The sequence below is a fragment of the Balaenoptera musculus genome, chromosome 5 (assembly GCF_009873245.2).
Source record: "Balaenoptera musculus isolate JJ_BM4_2016_0621 chromosome 5, mBalMus1.pri.v3, whole genome shotgun sequence".
NCBI classification, from domain to species: Eukaryota; Metazoa; Chordata; class Mammalia; order Artiodactyla; family Balaenopteridae; genus Balaenoptera; species Balaenoptera musculus.
In genome coordinates this window covers 140,619,370-140,646,891 of record NC_045789.1, presented here as the reverse complement: position 1 = coordinate 140,646,891, position 27,522 = coordinate 140,619,370, and the positions used below count along the sequence as shown (strand labels likewise).

Here is a 27,522-nt window from a genome sequence, read left to right as displayed (position 1 = left end):
TTTTATAATTCCTGTCCCTTTATTGATAATCTCTATTGGATGGCACACTGTCATCTTACCTTCCTTTACTTCTTTATGCATAGTTTCCCTTAGTTCTTTGAACAAATTTACGATGACTGCTTGGAAGACTTTGTCTATTAACTCTGACATCTGGGCCCTTCCCAGGAAGGTTCTGTTGCCTGCTTTGTTTTCTCTTTGAATCGTACTTTCCTGTTTCTTGGCATAATTGCTTTGAGTTTTTGATGAAAACTGAACACTAAATACTATATTGCAATAACTCTAACTACTGCTCCCCTCCCCTCCAAGGGCCTGTTGTCATTGTTTGCGTGTTGATTTGTTGAGTACCTTGACTGGACTGCTCCAGGGAAGCCTTGACCCCCCACGTGTAAAGTCTGCTATCGTTTCTGTGAGGGCACCGTGCCCTGGGAGCCAGCAGAGCTCTGTGACGGTCACTTTCTGTGGCGGCTCTAAGCTGTTGCCTCTCTTGCTGCCACACCCACCCAGCTGTCGGCTCCCCTCGTTGCAGGCTGCTTGCTGTCTCATTTTTGACAATTTACAATCAATGTGCTCTGCAGTCTGGTCTCATCCTATTGGGGCCACTTTGCAGAAGTCATTTCGAGGCCAGTCTTTGAGTTTGTTCTGATGCCAGGGGAGCCCTTCTTAGCTGTCTTTTCTCCCTGACCCTCTCTGGTAAACTTCCAGCTGGCCTGCAGTCTAGCCTGTTGCTTTTATGAAGCTGCCAGCTTCCTCTTAGTCACTTACCTCCAAAACCTTCATAGTTTTCAAGAGCATCCTTAGGCTTGAATTCCCCACGTTCTTTTTAAAGTAACGTCAGTTCTTGTTGATACGTCTCTAAGTCTCTTTTAATTTATAGGTCTCCACCCCCATCCTCTTTTATTGTGATTATCTGTTGAAGAACCTGGTTAGTTGTCCTGTGGAGTCTCTCTCTGCATTGTCTGCTAACATGTCCTTTGCTCATCCGGTAAATCCCACCTGACCTGGAGTCATGAGCAGATTCAGATCCTGTTGGTTTGGTTGGTTTGGACCAGACTCTTGCTAGCAGGAAGCACAGAGTGTCCGACTTGTCTGCTATGTGGTGATGTCAGTAGCCACTGATGACCACCTAGGGCCACTAATTCGCTAGAGGTTACAAATAGTGATGTTTTAATTCTGTAAGTCCTTTTTCTTTTTTTTTCATTAATTAGCCAAAATAATTCAGTAAAGAGAATCTTCCCCCATCTACTTTTTGGTTACCCAGCATTACCGTTTATATAAGAGAGAGGAGGTAAATGGTGGCTTATTCTTCCCAATTAATTCCCAGTTTCAAATCAGTGAATTAGTTCATTATGAGTTCACTAGCATGCTTCAACTATGACCAATTAGTTTTTATTTTTATTTTGGGAACATTTTGAACTCATGGATTTAAGCTTATTTTATTTGTTTCAATTCACTACAGATACTATTTAATATTATTTACTATTCAGTTTGTCCCATCTTTGGGAACTGGGAGCATCTTCAGATGACCTCCTGAGTCCTTCTGACCTTATGGTCCCAGAGGCCTTAGTGTCTCTGAGGGCTCTGTTGCTGTCTAGTCTGAGAAGGTGTCCCAGCCGCTTGTGCACAAGCCCTTCCCTGGACCTGGAATCAGCTGCTTTCCAAGATGCCCTGGTTCCTTTCAGTGGAAAGGGGTCTTTGAGGACCACCGTCTCACAGCTAGCAGTGCTCTTGCATACTGGCTTACTCATTTCTGGACAAAGTGAGGAAATCTTTTTAAAATAAAATTGATCTTGAGTTCGTATTGATAACTTGCACTTCACTACACTGCTGTAAAATTACCTCCTGAGATCTTTCACCTGTACCGTCTCCCTCCCGAGCTTAGAATCCTGGTTGTCAGTACCCTCGGATCTGACAGAGTATCCTGTGAGACCCTCAGTAGTCTCAGCACAAGACCAGCACCATCACTAATATCAGAGCAAAAGCACTTTAAGGTGGGGTTTTTGTTTTGGGTTTTGTTTTGTTTCAGATCAAAGCACCTAATGTAAGAAAATTCTAGAAGAAAACAGATAATAATGTTGGGTGGAAATGTTCTTCTAAGTGAGCCCAGAAGCCATCAGTAAATGGTGGGTCAAGAAAAGATTAATACATTTCATCAAATTAAAAGGAACAATTGTATACAACCATAAATTGCCACAATCATAGTAAAACCTTTATAAACTCACACTAGAGTATCTAAGAGACTTGCACCAGCACTGCCTCTCCCGGGTAGACCCTCCTGGTGACCCCTCAGCCACCAAGACCTGCATTGTAGCTTCTGAGGTCTGTGGGCCAGATGCTCTCTTTACAGATGACAAAATTCTGAGTTTCTTGTCCAAAGCCTCCCACTGGATGGTGGCACAGCAGGGGCCTGAGCCCAGTGTCCTGACGTCACACCCGTTCTCCTGGCAGGAATTCGGAGGCTGGCCAGCCACTGCTGGGCCTTGGACTTGTCGGAAGGCGGTGTCTCGCTTCTCAGAGTTGGTTATGCAACTTGGCCCAGCTGTACCCAGCCTTGTTCTGCTCTCCCCGGTAGAGGCACCTGCTGCTGCTCAGGATGCGTGGAGAAGTCTGCGTCAGCTTCCCTGTGGGGCTGTGTGGACTGCCTGACTGCGGCGGGGCAGGGCCACCAGAGATCCACCCTCACCCTCGTTCAGCAGGGTGCCCACTGACCTCACCAAAGTGAGCATCTCTCGGCATCCACCCCATGCTCTGAAACTCGCGCGGTGTTGAGTTTCCTGCGTTAGTGCCTCTCCCGTGTATTGTGTGCTGCTTTTTAGGGAGGCACCAGGCTCCACAAAGAATGAGTGTTCAGTGTTTTTACTGACGTGAAAAACAACGAGGTGGTTTCTGTCTGAATCTACACAGGACGGTTTGAAGAGATGCGTGGTTTGACTTGCATTACTTGTAGAAGGTCAAATTCAAGAGTGCTACCATCACACGTGTCCTAGAGCCTGTCACTTAAACTGTTTTCTTTCTTCTAGGTGACGTCAGGCATCCAAAGTATATCCAACAGACTGATTTGGCTGCAACACTATCAATAGGGCTTGGTCTGCCGATTCCAAGGGGCAGCGTCGGCAGTCTCATATTCCCGGTTGTAGAAGGAAAACCAATGAGGGAACAACTGAGATTTTTACATTTAAATACAGTACAGCTTAGCAAGTTGTTGCAGGAGAATGTTCCATCGTATAGAAAAGGTAAGCCAGTTAGTAGCTGCTAACATCTGTCATGCTGTGTGTGTGTTTCCATTGCGCCTGATGTCTTCCTGACGTTCCCGTGGTGTACACTACAGCAGTCTTTGACTGTGTGTTCCTTTTTATTAGAACCCTGACTGTCACCATTAGCAACACCCACAGATGCAACCATGTAAGTCAAAATCTTTCATAAATTTATTTATTCAGCAAGTGCTGAATTTTTTTCACTAAGCTCCTGTTTGGCCAGGGGCTGTTGAAAGCACTGGAGACACAGCAGGAGGAGAGCTCTGCCCTCGTGGAGCTCATCATCCAGAGTGGGAGAGAGAGAAGAGCAACAGCAGATGTCAGATAGTGATGGGCGCCTTAGGAAAAGGCTCACCCGGGGAAGGGTGGGGATGCAGGTGGGCGAGGGCCACTGGGGCAGGTTGGCCTGGGAGGGAGCCTTGTGGCAGACGCAGAGTCTTGTGGTGGGGATGTGCCTGCACAGTCGAGGAGTGACCGGGGGCCCGAATGGCTGGAACTGGCGGAAGGCAGAAGGAGATGAGGTCTGAGGGGTGAGGGCCTTTTGGACATTGAAGGGGTTCTCACTTCCATTCTGGGTAAATGGGGAGCTCCTGCGGGGTGTTGTGCAGAGCTGAAACCTTCCACTTGCATTTTCAGAGGCGCCCGTGTGGAGGGCTCTGTGTTGTGCTGCCGCAGAGCCAGGAGGCTGGTGTGCTACTTCAGTGCAAGGGGAGGGAGCGAGGGCCCAGGCAGTGGGATCCGGGACAAATGGTTGGTTCTGGATCTGTTTTGAAGGTAGTGCAAGCAGGATTGGCTGATGCACTGGATGTGAGGTGAAGCAATCCAGCGACATAAGGAACAACTTGGGGTTTGCAGCTGAACAGTGAAAGGATGCAGTGACCATCACTGAGGTGGGGAAGGCTGTGGGAAGAGCGGGCTTGCAAGGCAGGTGCTTGTGTGTATGCTGGGGGGCCGGGGCGGGATCGGTGTCCACGAAGCCAAGTAAAGAAAGAATTTCAAGAAGGAGAGAGTGAGCAGATGTGTTGAATGGGGTTCAAGGTAAAATAAAATGAGGAATTGAGGGGACTTCCCTGGTGGTCCAGTGGTTAAGACTCCACACCTCCACTGCAAGGGACGCGGGTTCGATCCCTGGTCCGGGAGCTAAGATCCCGCAAGCCATGCGGCGTGGCCAAAAATAAAATGAGGAACTGAGAACTGTCCGCTCATATGGCAGGTGAGGTCTCAGCAACTTTGCTGACAGAGCGGTTCACATGGAGACAGCCTGGCTGGCGTGGGTGCAGGTGAGGACCAGGGACAGGGCAACGGGCTGGCATCTGAGGTGGATGGGGCCCAAGCGGGGTGTGTCCTTAGTTTTAAGCTGCGAGAAACTGGAGGGTGTTTATATCTTGGTAGGACAGCTCCCCAGGACCATACTTTCAATCAGTTTACTCTGACCCATCCAGGGACGTCAAGGCTAATGTTTGACGCTGGGGCTGGGGCTTGTTGGGAAATGCAGAGGAGGTCACCTCCCAGTTTGAGGCAACATTTGATGGGACGTTGGCAGGTTTTCCTACTTGAAGTGGTGGGGTACTGCCCAGTGGAGTGAATGCCTGTGAGTTTGTGGTGACATGTAAACTGACCTTGAGTTGGTTGTGGAGGACACACCCTGCCAGCAGGGAGTGGTTGGGAACCAGGTGTCCTGAATGGCAGGAGGGCATGGGGAGCACCAGCTCTTAGATCGTGAGACAGCCCGGGCAGCAACTCTGTCAAAGGTGAGGCCCAACCACCGTGCACGTTTCAGTGCAGACCAGAGGCAAATAACTTATGAGTTTGGTAGCTTTTGCAAATTTGTTGTTGGTAGCGTGTGTCCTTTCTGCTATACCAACAACTAATAAAAACGAAACCCAAAAAACGGTGGGGTCGTTTGCTTATTTAAGGGATAGCAGGGTAGGGAGGATTGAGCACTGCAGTGGCTGTGGCCGTAATGAGCCTGTGAAATGAACAGAGGCCAGTCCCCGGAACGAGAAAGCACCCCCAGGGCCTCACACCCCCATCCAGGATGCCCGTCGTCTGCACCATCAGTGACAGTGTTTCCTGAAGCAAAGCTGGGTACATGTCTGACAGGGAAATAGATGTCAAGGCCTGCCATGATATCCACCCCAGTCTGATGCAACTCGCTCGTCTGACCATTTTTTGGTCGTAGTGGGGGCTGTTATCACCTTTGGACCTTTGCGTGTGCTATTCCTGCTCATTGGATGCTGTTCTACCTGTTCTACTGGTTAGTTCCTGGGCATCCTTTACATTTTAGCTTCACTGTCAGACCTCCCTTGTCCCCCACGCTCAACCCCATTCTTAAGTCAGTTCCCTTTCCGTTACCAGGGGTCTCTCACTATTCTGTCTACTTTCCCTCCATAGTATTTTTCACTATTTGTAGTTTCACGCATGCGTGACAACCCTGCTGGATCACAGACCCGCATTGGCAGGACCTATCCTGATGCATCTAGCATGTAGTCAGTGTTCAGCCCATTTTTGTTTGGACGCATGCACAGGTGCCCCCCATGTCTCTGGGACTCTAGGCGGTGGGGTGCAGACACAGGTGCCCCCATGTCTTTGACTTTGGGGTGGTGGAATGTAGCAAGTACGAGTACCAGCTTGGATCCAGACTTAGACCCCAGCTCTCACCTGCCCGCCCATGAGCTGGTGTCTGAGTTGCCTCCTCTCTGAAATGGGCATTTAACCTTTCAGGTCCCATAGGTCATGGGGAGAGGACCTGAGTGAGGGGCTTAGGGTCGTGCCTGCCACCAGCACTTGGTACAGGTCAGCTGGCTCCAGCAGCAATGGTGGGGCTGCAGGCATCGGGGCCCACGCTCAGGGGTTGTGCAGTGAGGATGCCACGCTATGATCAGGGAAGGCAGGGTGGGTGCACTGCTGGTGGGCTGGGCCAAAGCCCCTGAAAGGCATGGCCCAGACTACCTTGGAACAGCTCTGCTTGAAGTTGAAAGAGCATGTTAAGTACCAGGGAGTCTCGGAAAAGAAGTTCTTGCTCTGCCGACCGGTCGAGTTACAGGTGAGTCTGGTCCAGCCCTGACAGGAAGGAAGGCAAGCTCCCTGGCCTTGGGCAGCACGCCACTGTCGTCCCTAGTGGGGAGCGAGCTGCAGCCGGGGCTGGGCTCCATCCACGAGCCATCGCGCAGCCCTGGCGTATGTCGGCCGTGGATCGTTCAGCCGGTGTGGTGCATGGCAGACGTAGCGTTGTGGTGGGAGGGCTGGGAGACTGCCATCCCTTCCCAGAGAGGACGGGTGAAGGAGGGAGGCAGGTGAAAGAGGGGCGCTGACGGTGAAAGGCCGGAGGGGCCAGCCTGCCTTGGGGAAGGGGCCGCGGCGGAGCAGGCGTCAGGTCACTGCCTGCCCCGCCCTCACACAGAGCGTGAGCGTCGGAAGGATTTTGTAGAACTGAGGGCCTTCTCGTGCAGTGCGTTTCTGGGATGTTTTAATGTTGCACCTTGAGGAAGAAGAGTGGAGAGAGGGAAGGGGGAGGAGGAGGCAAGCGGGAGGCAGAGAAGGAGGGGCCGAGCGGCGGGCCGACGCTGCTGTCCGTGGTGTGCACCGAGGGCTGGCGGGCAGGAAGGGCGGCAGAGGACGGGCTGGCATCATCCGCTCTTGGGGTTTTACTGAGGGTGTTGGCGGCCACCCCCACCCCCGGAGTTCATCTTGGTTAGGTGTCAGGCTCTACCATGTGCCATGAATAACTGAGGACTCTGAGATTGCACATGTGCGTGCGTGTCGGTGATATGTGTGTGTTGCCTTTTCTTCTTGTCAGAGCCTGGATTTGAGCAGTTTAAAGTGTCAGAAAGGTTGCACGGGAACTGGATCAGACTCTACTTGGAGGAAAATAACTCAGAAGTCCTTTTCAACCTGGGAAGCAAGGTTCGCAGGCAGTACTTGGATGCGCTGAGGACCCTGAGCCTGTCCCTGAGCAGACAAGCAGCCCAGTATGACGTCTACTCCATGGCGGCGGGGACCGTCCTGGTCCTGGAGGTACGGGTGCCTGTGCAGTGTTGCAGCTCAGCTGTTAAACTGAGCAGATAGCTCAGCCAGGATTTGGGGGTTTAAAGGATGTAGAGTATCAGTGTTTCTACAAAAGAGAAGGCAGAGTCCCCTGTCTGTCAAAGTCGCGGGCACCACCGCTGTTTCCTGTTCCAGGTGGTCGCCCTGCTCCTGCTCTGCGTCCCGCAAGCGCTGAGTGGCAAGGCTGAGCTGGACGTCCCTCTGCTGTCGCCCGTGTCCTCTCTGCTCTTCTACCTGCTGCTCCTGGCTCTCGCCGCGCTCCACGTCGTCGTGTGCACCTCTTCTGACAGCTCGTGCTATCTGTGCAGCCTCCCGTGGCTCGCGGCAGGCGGGGTGATGGTGCTGATCTCCACACTGCTCTGCGCAGTCGTATCTGCTCTCACCGGGATGTTTGCCGCTGGAAGCCGTCTGAGTAAGGTAAGGCTGGCTTTCCAGATAGGCTGTTCTTGTCACTCCAGCTGATGAGACATGGGTTAAACCCCTGGTGTGTACCAGGCGTGGTGCTGATGGGAGCTGAGGAAAGCGCCCACCCTTCATAGGAGCCGACAGGACGTGCTCACAGTGGCTGGTCTCCCGGGTCCCTGAGCATCCCGACTTGACACGCTCAGACCTGTGCTATCAGGTCTCGTGCCTTCCTTCTCAGTTGGAAAGACAGGGTCCCTGGGACCGTAACCAGGGGACTGTCCAGAGCGGCTGGCACAGAAGGACAGGCAGCTGGCTGACGGGGAGTCAGGAGGAGACTCAGACCCCGTCCTCATCCTGCCTCATGAAATGCAGTTTCCTGTTCTAGACTGATGTTTCCCTTTAGAATTCTTGCAGCCTTTGGCCTCTGACACCTTCATTCATCAGCCGCTTGTGGTGGCAGGGTGGCGAGAGAGAGGTGGGCAGTCCCAGTTGGTCCACAGTGCCCAGAGCCCGAGGGACCCAGTGCAGTGACTCCAGGCCCCCAGTGCAGCTCCTCGTCCCAGGGCCACAGACGCCCCCCCCACCACCACCTGTGTGTTGTCGTTTACCACACACATGTCTCCCCGCTGGAGCATGGGCTTCCCCAGAGCAGTCTCATTCTCCAGGGCCTGACCAGTCTCACAGTATCAAGCTCTATCATGTGCTAGCTGCACACAGTTAATAGAACAAATATCGAGTAGTATTGAATGATGGCCATTGAGTCCTCATTTTACTTTAAATGCTTTAAATTAGTGTATTTAAGGGCTAGTACTGTGATGCCAACCATTGTAATGGAAACTCTCTGGATTTCTGGAAAGTTCTTGGAGAACTTAGATGTCTGGTTTGGTGGAATATACCCTTGGGGCTCTTTGGTTTCGAGTAGCAGGCAGGGGCTCAGAGGCGAGGACAGGGTGCAAGGAGGGCCAGGCCTGGGGCTGGTGGGCGAGCGCTCCAGGCTCTGGCACCGCCGAGACGGTTTGGGTCCAGACGTCTCCAGTCTCCTTGTCTCTCAGCTTAGAACCTGCAGTCCCGGGGAGGACCGCCCTGCTGCTTCCACGTCCTCCTGGCGGTGCTCGGGGGGACGGGGAGGGGTGGGTGCCGGGCGTGAGGAGCAGCGGGTGTCTGTCGCAGCAGGCTGTGTTCCGTGAGCAAAAGCTGGAAGCTCCTGCAGCAAGAAGACGTACTGTGCAGATTTTTCCCTTACAAAATACATTTTCCTTTTTACAGAATCCACTTCCATCCAACTCAAGGTGGTCGGAGTTAGATCTTCTCATCTTGTCGGGGACCGTGGGCCACGTGTTGAGTCTGGGCGCAAGCAGCTTCATCGAAGAGGAGCACCAGACATGGTACTTCCTCGTCAACACGCTGTGTCTAGCTCTGTGCCACGAAATCTACAGAAACTGCTTTGTGGGAGATGACTGTGCGCCTCAGCGTTGCCCGCACGCGGGAGAGGAGTTTGACGGGGTCGCAGCGGCCCCCCAGGGCAAGAGCACTGGCCCTGACGTGTGGGAGCTCGACAGAGCGTCCAAGCACCCCTCTCCCCTGGAAGCGCTCAGAGGCCCTGAAAGGTGGATGGTGCTGGCGAGCCCATGGGTGATTCTGAGCTGCTGCCGGCTGCTTCGGTCACTGAACCAGACGGGTGTGCAGTGGGCCCACCGGCCTGACCTGGGGCACTGGCTCACCAGGTGAGAGCATAAGCCGTGGCCTCGGGCCAGACCCTCCATAGGCCTGTTTTTCATATTCAGGATAGAAAGGGTATTTGAGATCTGAAGAAATAGAAAACTAACCCATGATTTGACATTGAGAGGTGAATTTATTTGAGGCTAGCTTGGTAGTTTGGTTTTTTATTGCTGAATCACTGTAAGTGTTCATGTTTGAGAACCTGTGAATTTTAAAACGATCACTGCGGCAGGATATAGTTTGTCACTCGCTGCTCTGTCCCCGATGGTGCGAGGCTGGGGTGACAGGCTGGCAGGGCATGTGTCCAGGAGCCCTTGGGAGAGTGGCTTTGCCTTCTGGGCTTCCGCCCTTCTCTGTCCTCCTTCCTCTCTCCCCGCCCCCAGGAAGGGCAGCTGCGTTGGTTGGAGCCTGTAGGTGAGTCTTCAGCCCCCTCTGAGGCCTCTCACGAGTGGCCGGGAAATGTAGTAGAAAGTATAGCAGATACAGAGGATTGAAGTACAGGGAAGAAACTAGGACAGAAAAGACCAGCATTTGGCTATATCATAAGTTTTACTCTCTGTCAGTGAAGGTTTAGAAAACTAAAGTACGGGAACAGTGAAATGAAAAAGTATTTCCGAGAGTGACAAGGGTCACTGTCGGATCGCTGGGAAGAGCTTCTGTAAGAATTGTCAGCAGGAAGCAGGACTCAGGAAGGTCGTAGACACGTTCCTAAAGGAGGAAGTGCCAAAGGAAAGAACAGGAAGTGCTCGCTTCTGCTCGTGATTCGGGAACTTCAGTTAGATAACAATGTGCGGTTTTATACCTGATGAGGGAGGCGTCAAAAACCCAGGCTTGGCGAGCACCGGAGGGTCCTGGGACCACACACTGGCACAGTCCTTTTGGAAGATACCTGGAATTATACATCAGAGGCCGTAAGATTGTTTATTCCTCTGGCCAAATAATCCTCATGATAAATTTCTCCCAAGTGTTAACGATACTAGCAAACGTTCAGCAACCATAGTAATCACAGGTAGCGTTTTTCAGGTTCCTGCTGTGTGTCCACTCGTTTCATTTTCACAGCAACCCTGAAGAGAGGGCGCTGGCCTGTCCACGCTTGGGGTGTGAAGGCAGAGGGGAGCTGAGGCAGCACCAGGCGGAGCCAGAGCACGTGAGGATGAGAGCATGCTAGGGCAGCACAACGACCTCACTTCTTATTTTCCTGGGAAGTTGCAGCACTGCAGGAGGATTTGCTGATTTCCACCCACAGATGCACTAACATGCGTGCAGGGATGCCCCCACCACCCCTGGCCCACTCTCCAGGGTGCAGCTGTGCCCGCTCCTCGGTCTAGACCCTCCTCCAGCACACTGGACCTCCACCCCTTTCCATCAAGGGTGCTCCCCTCCTGCAGCACGATTCTCCCTGTCAGTTTGTAAAGAGGCTGCAGTTTCGGTGGTTCCTCCTCCAGGGCAGAGCCTTCGAGAGACGCCCAAAGTCGCCATCTCTGTGCTCCATTTTCCATTTGTGACAATTAACAATCCAGGATCTGCATGGAACATGCAGCTTACAGAGCAACAACAGAGGCCCCAGTGTGGCCCCCATCACCATCTGCCATCCCCGGGACCCATGCCCTGGCACTGGCCTCCTTTCCTCTGCATCTTTCCAAGTTAGTTTTTCCGTGTGGCATATATATACCTTGGCTTAACAGCTATTGACTATTTGGGCTTTATGAGCATGAGCTGCAGTGAATAGAACAGGAAAGAGCCCTGCCTCCCCAGGGCACAGCTCAGCGAGGTAGCAGGGAGTGGTGGGCAAGGGCCAGGCAGAGAGAGGGCCTGTGACCGCTATGTGCCCAGCCTCTTCACTAAGTCTCCCCACCTCGGAGGGGGCAGACACTCCTGAGTGAGTCTGTCTGCACTGACGAGTGAATGGAAGAGGATGGTGCCAGGATGTGTGCGTCTCCCGTGAGCGGGCGCACACTGGTAAATATGGAGTTTGCACACAACCTCTTCACCTGTGGTTGGGGAAAATGAGGCTGCCCCAGAAAGGGGGCACCAGGGGAGCCAGGGGATAGTGTTAAATATATCACTGCCCTGGCCAGTGCAGAGCTGACGGTAGGTGCCAATTGTGAATGAGCAATGAGAGATTGGGTTAACGGCCCTTTATTTGTTCCACTTTAAGAACCTCTGTTTGAATTTAAAAAACCAAAAATTTTCTTTTTTGCTTTTCAGGAAAATGAGCTCTTTTTAGTACAGTTCTTAGAAAGCCACTTGGTGTAGATCCATAATATCACTAGTTATCCTTGGTAGTAATTTTTGGCATTTTACATTTCATTTCAGCTCTGATCATAAGGCTGAACTCTCTGTTCTGGCCACAGTTTCCCTCATCATGATTTTTGTGTTGGTTCAGAAGAGGTGCTCCCTGGCATCAAAAGTGGCCATGGCGTTTGGCCTGCTGGGCATCTATTGCTACAGGGTGGCCGTTGGAAATCTGCTGTTCCCATGGCAACAAAACAACAAAGACATTTCAAAGTAAGTGTACTGGCAGACACGAGCATTTGTTTTTAGATCTGTTCTAATGTTTTATGTACTAAAAAATGCCATGCAATCTTGAGAACATTGGAGTTTGGTCTTTGTGAATTGTGATTTTGTCAACAGTTACTGACAACGCCTCAGTGAACCAATTCTGTTAGCCTCTTTTTTTCATAGGAGAGAGACAAATAACCTGGAAGTAAAGTCACTAAGATTTATTTTTTTTTAGTAAGGGATTCTTTAAAAATAAAGAATTTAAAGGATTCAGTTTTGCTCCATCAAGAAGTAACTAGTAATGAGGATAATAACGAGTAGATGCTTCCTAGCAGTTGGGGGGCGAAGCATGCCAGAAAACCAAACTTTCCCATAACTTACGTGAGCTCCTGGAGCGGGGGCTCATGGTGATTGAATCGTCAATACCACTTTTTGTGTGTCAAAGTGGCAGCTTTTTTGTTTTTAATGGTGATGTGGGTTGGGGTGGGCAGAGCCTGTTCTGGAGGGCTGTTCGTAAAACGTGTTAAGAACCTTGACTTTGTCCAACCCTCTGACTTGGGTGTCCTCTTACAGAATTTATCTCAAAAATACAACCAGAGGTGAGGCGAGAGACTGGGATACGGGCATGCTCTCTGAAGTATTACTTTACAGTTGCACAGAGTGAAAAACAAGGTAGTTGGCCAACAGTAGTGGATAAGCCTCGGAGTTATGGTTTCAGGTCTTAACGTTTAAGTCTTTAATCCATTTTGAATTTATTTTGTGCATGATGTAAGAGAGTTGTCCAGTTTGATTCTTTTAAACGTAGCTATGTAGTTTTCCCAACACCACTTATTGAAGAGGCTGTCTTTCCCCCATTGTATGTTGTTGCCTCCTTTGTTGTAGATTAATTGCCCATATAAGTGTAGGTTCATCTGGGCTCTCTATTCTGTTCCATTGATCTATGTGTGTGTGTTTGTGCATTACCATACTGTTTTGATTACTGTAGCTGTGTAGTATAGTTTACAGTTAGGGCATGTGATACCTCCATCTTTGTTCTTCTTTCTCAAGATTGTTTTGGCTATTTGGGGTCTTTTGTGTTTCCCTACAAATTTTAGAATTCTTTGTTCTAGTTCTGTGAAAAACACCATTGGTATTTTCATAGGGATTACATTGAATCTGTAGATTGCTTTGAGTCGTATGGTCATTTTAACAATATTAATTATTCCAATCCAAGAATATGGTATATCTTTCCGTCAGTTTGTGTTGTCTTCAGTTTCTTTCATCAGTGTCTTATAGTTTCCCAAATACAGGTCTTTTACCTCCTTAGTTAGATTTATTTCTAGGTATTTTATTCTTTTGATGCAGTTGTCAGTGGGATTGTTTTCTTAATTTCTCTTTATGATACTTTGTTGTTATATAGAAATGCAACGGATTTCTGTTTATTAATTTTGTACCCTGCAACTTTACTGAATTCATTGATGAGCTCTAGTAGTTTTTTGGTATTGTCTTTAGGATTTTCTATGTATAGTATCATGGCATCTGCAAACAGTGACAGTTTTATTTCTTCCTTTCCAATTTGGATGTCTTTTATTTCTTTCTCTTATCTGATTGCTGTGGCTAGGACTTCCAATACTATATTGAATAAAAGTGGCGACAGTGGGCATCCTTGTCTTGTTCTTGATCTAGATCTTTTCACCACTGAGTATGATGTTAGCTGTGGGCTTATCGTATGTGGCCTTTATTATGTTGAGGTATATTCCCTCTATACCCACTTTCTAGAGAGTTTTTTTTTTTGTCATAAATGGATGTTGAATTTTGTGAACTGCTTTTTCTGCATCTATTGAGATGATCATATGGTTTTTATTCTTCAATTTGTTAATGTTGTGTATCACTTTGATTGATTTGTGAATATTGAACCATCTTTGCATCCTTGGGATAAATCCTACTTCATCATGGTGTATGATCCATTTAATGTTTTGTTGAATTCGGTTTGCTAATATTTTGTTGAGGATTTGTTATCTGTGTTCATCAGTGATATTGGCCTATAATTTTTTTGTGTGCAATATCTCTGTCTGGTTTTGGTATCAGGGTGATGCTGGCCTCATAGTATGAGTTTGGAAGCATTCCTTCCTCTGTAGTTTTTTGGAATAGTTTGAGAAGGATAGGTATTAAGTCTTCTCTAGATGTTTGGTATTGCTTTCCTAATCAGAGAAAGAAAAACAAGTGTTATCCTCTCTAAAAGGGTGTCAAGGTGAATTCTGAGGGCTATGGCCTGGTTGTTTGGGTGGCTGAGGGGCACAAGGGCCACACCTGGAAACAAGACCTGTCAACTGGTGTGGGACGTCAAGGTGATGCCAAGGGCCTGGCTGAGGTGACGGCAGAGTGGCAGGCCTTCACCTGAGGCAGGGAGGTCAGGTGGGGAGGGCATGGTGGGGAGACATCTTGAAGACTGTTCACTTCAAAGTCTGAGACTCTGGGCAGATGTCAAGGCTGGATGTCACATGTGAGGGCGTCCAATCCAGGGGTGTTTGTTTAAATCTCAAAGTGCAATACATGAATAAATTCCTCTTTCCTCTCGGATGCACCTGATTTCAGCATCACTCACTTCAAGACTTCGATGACTTCCTTACCTTTCATGGATACAACAGCATGTACCTTGTTGGTGCCCAAACTATAGGCCAGTGCACCCTTTCATTAACCGGCACTGCTTGGTTCACATCCGTCCCGTAGAATGCTTCCATCCTCCACCCCCATCTGTCCTGATTCTAGACCCCTCTTGGTTCTAGATCAGCCCCAATTCTAAAGCTGCCCTAATTCTAGGTCTCCCTGAAAGCTGCTTCTCTCCTTTCAATCCCCGCAGGTGCTGCTGTCCATCGGTATTCTAGAATCCTCTACATTTAACTCTTGACTTTCTTCTCCACTCTGAAGCCCAGACTTGGCTGGAGCAGAAAGCCAATTTTCAGTGGTTCTGTATGTGCAGGCACAGCTGACTGGTTAGGGCAAGAGGTGGATCCATTAAAGGCATCCGGTGGTGCTCTCCCTCCTCTTCACAGTCAGTCTGCCCTGGCGTCCTCCTTGATACAGAACCCAGCCCCTTTCTTCTTTGGAACTGCTCTGATTACTTGGACCTTTGCTCATTTCTCCCTCTTTGACCCTGTGGGTCCGTCATCAGCACTCAGCTTAGCACACACCTTGGCTGTGGTTGCATCTGACCCCAGCTCCTCCACCAGCGTGTGGCCCCGTGGCGGGCCTCATGTCAGTCTCTGGTGTCTCCATGTTGCCAGTAGATAGTGCTCCACTGTTTAACTTAAACTGATCATCCTAAAAAAAAAGCATTTTTAAAAAACGCAGAAACTGGGCTTCCCTGGTGGTGCAGTGGTTGAGAAACCACCTGCCAATGCAGGGGACACAGGTTCGAGCCCTGGTCCGGGAAGATCCCACATGCTGCCGAGCAACTAAGCCGGTACACCACAACTACTGAGCCTGCGCTCTAGAGCCCACAAGCCACAACTACTGAGCCTGCGTGCCACAACTACTAAAGCCTGCGTGCCTAGAGCTGTGCTCTGCAACAAGAGAAGCCACCGCAATGAGAAGCCCACGCACCGCAACGAAGAGTAGCCCCTGATCACTGCAACTAGAGGAAGCCCCGCATGCAGCAACGAAGACCCAACACAGCCAAAAATAAATAATAAATAAGATAAATAAATTTATTTTTAAAAAATGCATAAACCTTTTCCTAAGAAAATCTGATATAGGAAAATTCAGTTTTCAACACAGATACATTCTTTTTTTTTTTTTAATTTATTTACTTTATTTATTTATTTTTGGCTGCATTGGGTCTTCATTGCTGTGTGCAGCTTTCTCTAGTTGAGGCGAGCAGGGAACCGCTCTTTGTTGCAGTGCGCGGGCTTCTCATTGCGGTGGCTTCTCTTGCTGTGGAGCATGGGCTCTAGGCGCGGGCTTCAGGTAGTTGTGGCTCGCGGGCTCTAGAGCACAGGCTCAGTAGTTGCGGCGCACGGGCTTAGTGACTCCGTGGCATGTGGGATCTTCCCGGACCAGGGCTTGAACCCGTGTCCCCTGCATTAGCAGGCAGATTCTTAACCACTGCGCCACCAGGGAAGTCCCCAGATACATTCTTACGGTGAACATTTCATTTAAAATTTTATTTACTTAGCGTCACTTTAAATAATCAGCTTTTCTAGTATTTATTAAATGTTTGATTTATGAAATGGATCTAAAATACGTTTTAGGAATATATAGTGCCGTAAATTGTATCCTTTACAGGTGATGACTACTAAAATACTTAACCCACAGCAGTATTTAATACTTACTGTGCGCCACACGCTTTACGTGCGCTCTCTTGTTTAATTGTCAGGACAGCCTTGTGAGGTGGAGGTACCATTTCTCTTCATTTTACGAATAAGAAGCTGAGCATCAGAAGTCGTAATTAACTTGCCCCAACATCAGAGCTCGTCTGTGGCAGTGCCCAGACTAACCTGGCGCCACCTTCCTCCAGACCCGCAGTCTGGACTGCACCACTGTATGTGTGTGTCTGTATACACATGCAAGCACGTACTTAAACTGCTTGGTCGTGAACATGCTCGGTTGTGTCTTAGCATTTATGAACTTACGGAATTTCCTGACAGAGCTGGACCTTATCCTACTGCAGTGGTTTTTCAAACTAACTATGCAAAGTAGGTGGACAGTTCTTTTGGCTACAAGTAATGGCTCTGGTCCTACACCCAGGTGATCCTTGGGCCACATGAGCAAGATTTCCTGTAAGCCAGTTCCATCAGAGAAGTGAGTGCAGAGAGGACAGGCCTGCCGGCCTCTGGGCAGGGGGTCCTGGGGGCCTGATGTGCAGAGGCAGACGCCCTCGGTTCCACAGAGCTCCCCCGGCGGGTGGGTCCTAAAGCTTGTATTGTCAGCTCAGTAGACACGTGGTTTTCATGGGAAAACGTGTGTTTGAATTTTTCTAGCTGGTGCTAATGAATCTGACTTGTTTTGCTTTCTTTAGGGGCATTACCGAAGCTCGTTTTGTTTATGTCTTTGTCCTTGGCATTCTGTTCACGGGCACCAAAGACTTGCTTAAATCTCAAATCACTGCTGATGACTTCACAGTCAAGACCGTGGGCCTCTGGGAAATATACAGTGGATTAGTTCTCCTGGCGGCGCTGCTCCTCAGGCCTCACAATCTTCCCGTCTTAGCGCTGAGCCTCGTCATCCAGACCGTCATGACTCACTTCGTCTGGAGGCCCCTGAGGCACGACGCAGCTGAGGTCACCGTGATGCATTACTGGTTCGGTCAAGCATTCTTCTATTTTCAGGTAGGTTTTCATCATTATCGTGGGTAGAAGACTATTAACTTTTTATGTCGTTTATCTTTTAGTTTTTCTTTGAGAAAATTTTACCATAAGCTAGGAAGTTATAATGTATGTTTAGTGAAAGAACTGTCAGTATGGCGTGGTGAATTATGCTTAAATGGCACATACAACATAAAGTACATGTAGTTATTGAAGACAGACATCCTTGGTGGCAGCGTGTAGTAGCTGCGCTGGATCTGCTTTCAGCGGGCGGTTAGGGAAGCGCGTCGCGTTCCCGTGGCTTTATCGGATGTGGATGGTGACTGCTGTCACCTGCTCCCCTGGTGGTCAGCACTGGGCGTTACTGGGGCTCCCCACTTGCTTATTAATCTCTTGGGCCCCGTGGTTGTCACGTCTTCTCTCCAGTGTTGAAGGGCCCGTAAAGGCAAGTCCAGCCGCCTCCAGGGTAGACCTCAGTGTGCAGCTGTGTACTTGGGAAGCACCTGGACAGGTGAATAGAGCATCCAGCTCCTGGCCTTGGAGGGACCGAGTTCCACCCCAGCCTTCCCGCATCGCTGCCCTGGGTCAGGTGGCCCCGCCCTTGACCTGGACCGCATGTGTCACCCCTGAGGGTGGAGCGCAATCGCCGGAGTCCCCATCTCGCTCCGCACTCCCCGGCCAAGGAACTTTGCAAACCTACTGAACGTCTAAGTGTGTTTTCCTATCTGTACAGTGAGGATCTGTATTTCCTCCCTTCTCCTCTGTCTAGACCCTGGAGCTTGCCTGGTTCCCTGTGTCCCGACAGCTTGGCCTGGGGCCTCTTCCTCGTCTCCTCCTCCTCCTCTCCTGGTTTCCTGCTGCTTCCAGCCTCACTACAGTTGCATGGCTTTTCCTTTTGTTCCCTGAAGCCCAGAAGTGGGTAGGGGTAAAGTAGTAGAAATCTGTAAGTCCTGGAGGGATGTGACCTGACCCTCACCCTGTCTGTGCCTCCCCAATCCTCCACCCCCACTTTCCTTCCATCTCCCTTTCACTCCAGCTGTAGCCTCGCCCTAAGGACCCCCACTTTCAGTGCCTACCGTTGTCACCAGGACCCCACAGTGACGTCACAGCTGGTGTCCGTGCGGACCCAGGGAGTGGACCGCACCTCCCTGGAGTCTGAGCCCCCCGTCGCAGGACGGCGCCCTCTCTGACAACCGAGCGCCGGACCACAGATTCTGTTCCTTGTGTGACTCATGGTGTTTTACCACCAAGGGCACAGCTGTTCGTACCTGTCAGAAGAAATTCAGAAGGTCACAGGCGTCATGGATGTGGGGAAATGCAGAGCTTGTGTTTCCAGAATTGCAGAGTACCAGCCGGGAGTGGGAAGACGGCGAAGGGACCAGCGTGAACGTGGGCCCCAAGGGAGGAGGGAGGAGAGCGGCCCGAGTGCCTGTTCCGAGCGCGCCTGCGTCAGAGCTGTCTGCCGGCCGGTTGGCGTAGCTCATGTGTGGCCTCGGAAGGACTGTAGGTTTCACTGCACATTTCAAGAGATGTCCAGGTGGCCCGTGTCAGTCTGTTTCCTCTCTTCATCTGGACGTCACTTGCAGGCCTGTTCCTGGTGGTTGCCTCCTGTCCGGAGGTCAGTTAACGATGGTCACTCTGTCTCTGAGCACAAGTGGCTTGGTGGGGAATGGGAACGCTGTCACATCGGAAGATCGCCTCGTCCCTCTCCCTTCTCCAGGCTCCCCAGGGCCCAGCTCAACAGTGGGCTTGTCTGATGAACGCAGGACACCCCTGCCCGGGGGCGCACGGCCCCACAGCTCTGCGTGGGAGCCCTCCCGGCAGCGCCACACAGTCTGCAAGCTGCAGGTGCGTCCTGGCGGCACAGCAGACCCCGCTGGCCTGATCAGGCTGGTGCCCACAGTCTCCCTCTGAGCCCAGACGGAGAGGGCGGCTGCTGGTCAGGCAGCCTGGCTCAGCGCTGAGGCCTCAGTGTCAGCAGGACTGACCACAGGTAGCGCCCGAGCGAGGAGGCAGCCTCTGACGTTCGGTCTGCTCCTCTGGGGCATGTGGCCTCGTCCCACGGGGGTGAGCACGAAGCTCCCGTGACGGCATGTGGTGCTGGCACATCTCGGGCGCTGCCCGTGGGCAGCCAGAGCGCACGAGTCCAGTGGCCACGGGCGTCCCTGCAGCGGGCGCCGTCAAACGTGCTAGCGGTCCCTCGGGAGCAAGACCAGCACAGGTCGGCCGTGCACGGCGGGCCGCGCAGCAAGTCAGACGAACAGCAGTTGTGCGGGCCTGGGAGCAGAGCGCCCCGGGGCCTTCCTCGCCTCCCCTCCCACAGCCCTTCCCCCGGGCATCTCCCTTTTCTCCCTGTCGGGTTTCCTGGCAGGAGAATCACAGGCGCTCTGCTCCTTCCGGGCTTCAGCTCACCAGCTCCTCGTGGTGTGGGGTCAGGAGCGTGGTGCCCAGCTGGCATCCACAGCTCTCCACGGGCCCCTGGGTCTCTCCCTGCCTCGGTTCCCCACCTGCACGGTGTCAGGACTGTTGAGGATCTAGTGAGTTAACGCAAGGAAAGCCCCAGAGCATGCAGGCCGCGCCGTAGGTCGACCCTCTCTGACAGCTGGATCGGCTTCAGCGGGACCTCCAGCGACCTGCCTGGTGTCGGACCCGCTCTTCCATCTTCGTCCCGCCTCCCCTCAGCGTGGCGTTTGGGACCCTTGTTCTTCCCCCCCTCCTCCTCTCAGCAGCTCTAGGGTCTCCTCCTTCTCCAGGGAGGGAGTCGTGCAGTTGGGGGAAAGCCCAGGCGGACGTGGGCGGGGGGGGGGTCGGGGGAAGCTGCACGAAGGAGCTTACTGTCGAGAGAAGGGCACAGCTCTGAGATGCTTGGGGTCTGCACCACGGCCCAGTGACTGCCGGGAGCGGCACACGGCCGAGGGAGAAGGCGTGGGCTTCACCCAGCCGGACTTGTGTCCCAGGCCGTCGGGTCAAGAGCTCCTGGGAGGGGCCTTCGCTGGGCTGGGACAGACATTTGTGCTGTCAGACCCGTAAACATCATGAGTGTCTCAGAAAAGGCCCCCAGCGTCAATAAAGACTGAGAGTGGAGAGGGACTGAACCTTGTGAGACCCTTGCCTTGGATTCAAAACCCCACCCTCCCTGCGAGGGACAAGCTGTCCCGTTACTGGCCAGGATCTTGCATCTGACACGTGAGCCAGACACCGGGCAGCCAGCCCGCCCTCCCTCCGCCACCTAACAGCAGCGTCCCCCCTCGAGCGAGCCGCGTGGCAACACCGCCCTCAGCGCCCCCGTGCCACGTGCAGCCCCTCAGACTGGGTCCCTGAGGAGGGAGGTCGGTGTGTCTGTCTGAAGTAAATAGACCTGGGGAAGTTTGGAATTTTCCATAGTTCATCACCAGACTTACATTTGTATAGTTTCTCGAAGGTAAAAGACATTCTGCTTGCTCCTCCTGCCTGGGCGTGAGGCGGGCAGGTGGAGGGACAGCATCTAGGGTCAGCCCCGGAACCAGGAGTGAACGGGCAGCTGGGGCTCCTGTGTGTCCAGGTCACCGTGACTGGCTCTCACAGTTGCTCGTGGCCATGGTATGAGACCAGCCGGCTCAGCATGTTTCTCCCCGTGTCCAGGGAAACTCCAACAGCATCGCCACTGTGGACATCTCAGCAGGCTTCGTGGGCCTGGACGCCTACGTGGAGATCCCGGCCGTGCTTCTGACGGCGTTTGCGACGTACACGGGGCCTGTGCTGTGGGCCGGCCACCTGGTGAACTTCCTGGCCTCGGAGGCCAGCAGGTGAGTTCCTTCGCCTGTGATCTGACGGCAGCTTAACTCCTATTACGGAGACAGGGCGCCTGAACCCCAGGGGCTCAAAGGTCTCTCTCATCGGTTTTCTTTACCTTGAACACTCCACGGCGCGTGGCAGGGCTGGTCTGTGTGGGGACGGCTCAGACGCCCCTGCTGGCTTTTTCCAGCTCATACCAACGTGTGTCTCCAGAGGGACAAGAAGGAAAGTCTCTTTGCATTTTCTCTACTTGCTGGTGACCTGGTTGGAGCACGGGGCGGGGGGGATGGGGGGCTTCCCTTTGGAACAAGAGAACAGGAGGTGCTGGTTCTCACCTCCAGGGTCCCTGCTGGAGAGAGGAGCCTGGACAGGCCTGAGGGGCTGTCCGTGGGGGTGCGACTCTGTGTTGCCCTGTCCCGCCCCCGTGGAGTCCAACGGTCACCAGCCCCAAAGGCTCCTTTCCCACCAGACTGGCGGGGCAGCCCACTGTTCTGTCCTGCCCGGCACGTCCATCCGTCCACCCTCCCCTGCCTGTTTACTCCACAGTGTTCCCACCCCCTCACATGCAGTGCTTCCTTCCTGGTTTATACACCGCTCCCCGCAGAAAGGGGGCTTCATGAGGGAGGGGCCTCCAGCTTCTATCCACACAGTAACCTCGGTGCCCGGGCCCACCTGGCAGAGTGCAGCCCGAGTGGTGCGTGGCTGCGTGATTCCGTGCTTCCCACACGGGCCCTGGCTCCCCGGTCTGTAAAACGGGCGATGGTGTCGCCGCCACGGGTTGTAGGCCCATGTGAGTTTTCGCGGGGTGTGAGGCTCCCTTAGCGCCTCTGAACTCCTGACACACTCCCCTCCGCACCCCAGGGGGTCAAGCGGGTCAGGGAGGCCCCAGGAGGACACTTCGCAGCTGAGGGGAGGGCGAGCTTCCTGTCGCCACCCCCCCCCTCGGGGCCCCCACTTCTCCGCCCGAGTTAACAGCACAGGCCTCACTGTGGTGACGTCTGACCCCACACTGAAGCTGCCCCCGCTTCCTCGGCCTCCTTCACGGGTTCTCCTCAGTCCCACGTGTCACCCCCAGACCAGCTCCTGAGACACAGGCCTCCGGGACCCTCTACCTCCGCACCAAGCTCACGTCCACGTCGATGGACGGGGTGAAGGCGAGCATCGGATTTTGGAGCAAGAAAGCAAGAGGCGGCTCCCGCTGCGGAGGGTGGGCTTCTGCCCTGAGGCCGCTGGCTCCCGGTGGGCTCCACCTGCTCTCTGCTCTCCAGACTGCCACGGCTGACCCTTGGCTTCCCCAGCTGCAGGCTTGCTGAGGACAAGGGAGGGGCCTGCATGTGGCCTCTGGGGTGTCTGGACAGACTCCCCTCTGATCAGCCGCTGCTGATCTGGTCTCCCGCGAGCCGAGCACCTGCTGGCGGGAGCGGAGGGACGTGGGGTCGCTGTGCGGCGCAGGACGCCCTCCCAGGCTTTCGTGCTGGACGTGAACCCACGTCAGCTGCAAGATCGCCGCTGAGCTGTGGGTTCTTTCATTAGCGGATTCCTAGATGCCCCTGGGGGTGGGTCTGGTGGGGTCGAGAGGCCCAAACTGACCGATGGGTGTCTTCGCATGTCGGGGACCAAGGGGCCAGGAGCCGGTGAGGTGAGCTTGCCGCTGCCCCAGAGGGCTGCCTGCTCTGGAACACGGCTCTCTGCGTGTGCCGCGTCTGCAGACCCCAGGCCTGCTGGGCAGGTGAACCCAGGCGGGTGAGGGCCAGACGGTGAGAGCCTGGGCTTCTGTGAAGAGCAGCTTCCTGGTGCTAAAATCACAACTTGATTTTCCTGGCACTTCTCATCTAGTACACTTGTACTGGGGAGAAAAAAAGACAGATGAAAGCATTTTTTTAAAGTGAGTTGAAAGCGTTTTTATCAGTGGGAGAGTGTTGTATGATGTTTTCCCTAATTAAGGAATGTTTCTCCTTTATTTTAGTAAAGGTTTTTCTTCTTCATTTTCACTCAAGTTTCACTCATTGTTTCTACTTTTTCTAGTAAAATAAGAAAACTATAACCAGATTAAAGTGGTAAAAAAAGAAAATATATTTCTAATGGCTTAAAATTTAGGCCCTGGGTGGCCCGTGCCCCTCTGCTTTGGGGGCTGGCCTCCGGTCTGGAGCGCGGCAGCGGGGACAGCCGAGCGGTCCAAGCTGCAGGGCCTTCGTTCATCCCCTAGATCGCAAATTGTCATTTGTTGAGGTTACGGGAACTGTCACCCCACTGGCTGTCTCTGTGGAAGGAACCCCAGTCAGAGTCTTCCGAGTGTGTGAAATCGAAACACAAGGAAGTGAGTGTCCTGAGCTCCCCTCCCTCACTGTCTGGTCAAGAGGGGAGTGGGGTCAGCAGGCTCCCAGCTGAGCACAGACGCCCTGATGCCCCAGGAGGGGGCAGCAGAGTCCCCGCTGAGGCCCGTCGTCCACCAGGCCTTTCCCTAGGGTGCCCTTTGCTGGGTGTTGGGGGAAAGGCCCTGGGGAGGGAGGAGGTGATGCTTCGGGGCCCAGCTCTCCAGGGATCCCCTGCCGGATGGACTGGATCCCAAGTGGGACCCAAGGTGTGGGCATGAGGACTCGCTCCAGGAGCGCAGAGTCCGGTGGGGCAGCGGCGAAATGAGCCAGTCACAACGCTGGGGTGAGGGGTCAGGACGGCATCCCAGAAGAGGGCCTGCAGGTAGGAGTCGAGGCTGCGTGATGCATCAAGGAGAAGTAAGCAGAGCCTGTTGCCCACTGAGGGTGACGGGCCGCTGGAGAGCCCAGCAGGAAGGATGGGCACTGAAGCCCCAGTGGGGGGCCGGTTAGGGCCAGGCAAGGACGCCTGCCTGCGTAACGGAACCCCTGCTCCAGGAGGGGTGAGCGGCAGCGATGCGCATCGTGGCTGACCGCGGACAGGCCACCTGGAGACTCGGGGCGGGGTGTGAGGAGAGGCGCCAGGACTGGAGTCGGGGAAGCCTGGCCCCCGAGGATCTGTGGGGTTGGCAAGGAGTGAAAGGTGCCTGGGTGGTGGAATTCGTCATCCTGAAATGGTCACAACCCCGGACGGTGCCTTGAAGAACAGGCTAGATTTATGTAATGGTGTGGGGATGGCTTGGAAACAAAGGCAGTGCATGCATGTGCCTTGAGGGGGACTGTTCTTATTTCAGGAGTGAGCCAATGTCCCCAGACCAGACCAGACAGACCAGACACCCCACTGGACACCACACGTATCTCATCCTTGCGTGATTTTCTTTTCATTGTTTATATGTTATAACGTATAATTTTAAAATAAATAACTGTAGAATTTGGGGGTGCATTTTTCAAAACTGTTTTGCAGATTGTGGTGGCCCTAAGTGACTGGAGGTGCCCGTCTGCAGCTGTCCTCTCCTCGGGCGCCACAGTGCCCGCCAGACTAAGTCCCAGGAACAGGAATTACTGTAGTCAAAGTGCAAATATCGATGATTTGTGTGTGTTCATGCCTCACGTGATCCAGCAGTGGCATGTACTAATGCATGTCTCCCTTTTTATTAACAGCGGTTCGGCGCTGAGTCATGCTTGCTTCTGCTACGCACTGATTTGTTCTATTCCAGTTTCTGCGTATATCGTTTTGGTGACATCCCTGCGTTATCATTTATTTATATGGAGTGTGTTTTCTCCAAAACTTCTCTATGAGGGAATGCATCTACTCATCACAGCTGCTGTCTGTGTATTCTTCACAGCCATGGACCAAAGCAGCACAAAGTCTTAGACTAAGCTATTAAGACCCTGGAAAAAGAATATATTTTTAAACTTTACTGTTTACTTCATGGATTTGCATAATGAAAGAAATCTGTTTAAATGCAAGATCATTCTTAAAAAAACAAGGTGTGAATTCTATAAGGTTGATGAATAGTTTCAGTTTCTTTGACTACTGTACTTGAATTTAGGTTAAATAGTAAGTGGTTTAAAAAGGTCATTTAAAAATACTTAGTTTGGATATGAATTGTATTCCCCTGTTGACAATCACTCCAGAAACTTCTGAACTTTTAATTTCCTCTGGATAAGTTACCCAAATATATCAGTTTAAACTGAAGAATAAAAAGTTTCCAGGTTTGTCACAGTGCACGGGAGCCCCAGAGGGCCTGGGGCCTCTGTGGGACGAGGCTCATCTGCTGCCGGGGTCCCCTCGCAGAACTCAGGAACTACCGGGGTCCCCAGCAGCTTGGGTTTATGTGGGTTACGTCTGTCAGCATTTATGGCATTTAAAATTAAAACTAAGACATTCAAAAATAAGTATTCATTTGAAACTAAGGTTATAAACCCGTTGTGTGTTAATATAACATTTTAAGGAAAAATAACTATATTTTCCAAAACAAAAATATTCAGCGAGGAGAGTGGCATTGCTTTACATTTTTGTAAATCTAATGTCTGACTTAATTGAAGGCGGTTGGATTCTGTGTCTGTCTGTTGTGGTCTGTGTGTGTGGTTGCAGCAGTCGCACAGATGTGTCATTGGAAAAGGGAAGAGTACTTTAATATCCTTTTCTGATCATCATGGATGTTCTTTCTTGATACTGCACTAAAACTGGACCTGTGACAGTTTCTTAAAGGTTAGTTGGAGAAAGAAGAAATGAGCGTGTGTAAAACAGGTGAAGACCTACTCAGGTCTCACCTGAGTGAACAGACTGGCACCCATGTCCGCTGCCAGGTTTGACAAGGACTGTGGCCATATTAGGTACTCTTGTTGGGGAAAGCTGGGTGAATTGTACGTGGGACTCTCGGTAATATTTTTATAACTTGTGAGATTTAAACTTTTCAAAATAAAAGTTATTTTAAAAAAGAACAGATCAGTTGCATTGTGGAATCTGAAATCGTATCAATGAACTTTCGTGCTCTGCTTCGTTAAAATCCACTGATCTGTCCTGCTCCCTGAATGGATCTTTTACACGGGTGTGGTTCTGTAACATCTGTATTATCATTTGGGAAAAAGCGATGCTTTAAGCTGTATAGATCTTCCGGATGTTGGCCCAGTCGGTCCATCATTCACCAAAATTCACTTGTCACGTCACCAACAGTCTCATCAGAAAAGTCTTTAAGTATTGGAAGCTCACAGTGGCAAATGTAAGTTTTCCAAAACTTTACTTACATGTGAAAACTCAAATTTTATGGTTGACAGCAAATACTGAGTGTTTTTTTCCTTGAACTGGCAGTCTCACTTGGTTCGTTTTCAAGGAAATGGCTGCCACATACCCAAACCCTGGCAACCAGTTTGTCATTCTTTCAAGTACAAATAATGGCATTCAGTGATGGGGCTTTTCCTGGAGACAACCTCACGGTCCAGGCGCATCCTGTGTATCGAGTACATTCCCAGCTCTTGAGGGATCGGTCCGCTTCTGCCAGCATGTCCTAAGGGACCTGGTGCCCCTCTGCTGAGCTACGGCGGTGAGGAGCACCGTGACCACGGGCATAGCGGTTTGACCCACTGTTGCTCTTAATGTGCTTGGTGCCCATCACAGGCAGCCTGTAGAGTTTATTCGAAAGAATGAACCCCTGATCGTTCTTGCTGAGGTACTAGGAATTAGAGCCTGATTTCAGCTCCTGGACAAATATTTGCTTCCTGGGTGCCAGCACATCCTGGGCTCTGGGGAACCTTAGTGAACAAAACGGGCAAAACCCTGCCCTCATGGAGCTGACATTCTAATGGAAGGCAGATATAACTCAGATCCATTTTTCCCTGCTGAGAATAAGATGATAATAAAGAAGGGAAGTGTGTAAAGAATGGCCAAAATGCTGTTTTTAGAGAGGATGTTCAGAATCAGCTATTCTGAAGAAGCAACTTTGAGCAGAGCCCTGAACAAAGTGTGCATGAGGCACACCTAGGTCAGCACAGCCCCGCAGCAGGAAGGAGCTGAGGGAGATGCGTAAGCAGGGAGGGAATGTAGCGGGCTGGCCAGCTGCTGCTGCAAGAGTGCCACCAAGCCAGGACCAAGGGGGACTGACCAGAGTGCTGGAGGGGCACATGCCCCAGGGGGAGCTGCTGAGGAAAGCAGGCCATGCCCTGTCTGCAAGGCCCTTTGCATATGACCTTCCCACCATCCTGGACGATTATTATCAGAACTAACCACAGATGAAAAACAGGTGCAGAGGCGGAAAATTCTGTTCGGGGCCACAAAGCTAGTGAATGTGTGGGCAGTCTGATCAGACACTCTGAGGCTCTGCTGTGGTGAAGGACATGGGATGAAGAGTTAAGTGCAAGAGAGCTGGTCCAGGGTCAGTGGCCCTCTGGGCTTAGTGCCCAGCGGAGGGCAGAGCAGCCACACAGCGGGAACGCAGAGGAGGAGGAGCAATCTGGGGACGCAGGCAGTGCGTGGGAAAGCTCAGGGTCACCCCAGACCTGATGTGAGAAGAGAAGGCTCCAGACCTTGCCTCCTGGCCCTGTGTTGGAAACGGCAGCATTCCCCCACCCCAGGTGCCCATCACACCCCCCTCAGTGGCATATGCCACCCGTCAATGCACCCTGTCACCTGGCCTCAGTCACAGGCGTCTCTCGCCTGGGTTCTGAATA

General features: G+C 51.9%; 1 protein-coding gene across 6 annotated transcripts in view; it reads left to right on the top strand.

The window, feature by feature from the left end:
* The window catches only part of PIGG (phosphatidylinositol glycan anchor biosynthesis class G), a 41,083-nt gene extending 15,292 nt beyond the window's left edge, over nt 1-25,791 (top strand). For 2 of the 6 annotated variants that reach the window (XM_036853035.1, XM_036853039.1), the window contains exons 6-13: nt 3,018-3,230; nt 7,051-7,268; nt 7,434-7,715; nt 8,970-9,427; nt 11,739-11,930; nt 16,921-17,230; nt 20,828-20,991; nt 24,514-25,791. In XM_036853035.1, the coding sequence (XP_036708930.1) occupies nt 3,018-3,230; nt 7,051-7,268; nt 7,434-7,715; nt 8,970-9,427; nt 11,739-11,930; nt 16,921-17,230; nt 20,828-20,991; nt 24,514-24,727 (2,051 nt within the window). In that variant the 3' untranslated portion in view covers nt 24,728-25,791. The other 4 variants (XM_036853034.1, XM_036853037.1, XM_036853036.1 and 1 more) reach the window with 3 other exon arrangements.
* The last annotated feature ends 1,731 nt before the right edge of the window (nt 25,792-27,522 follow it).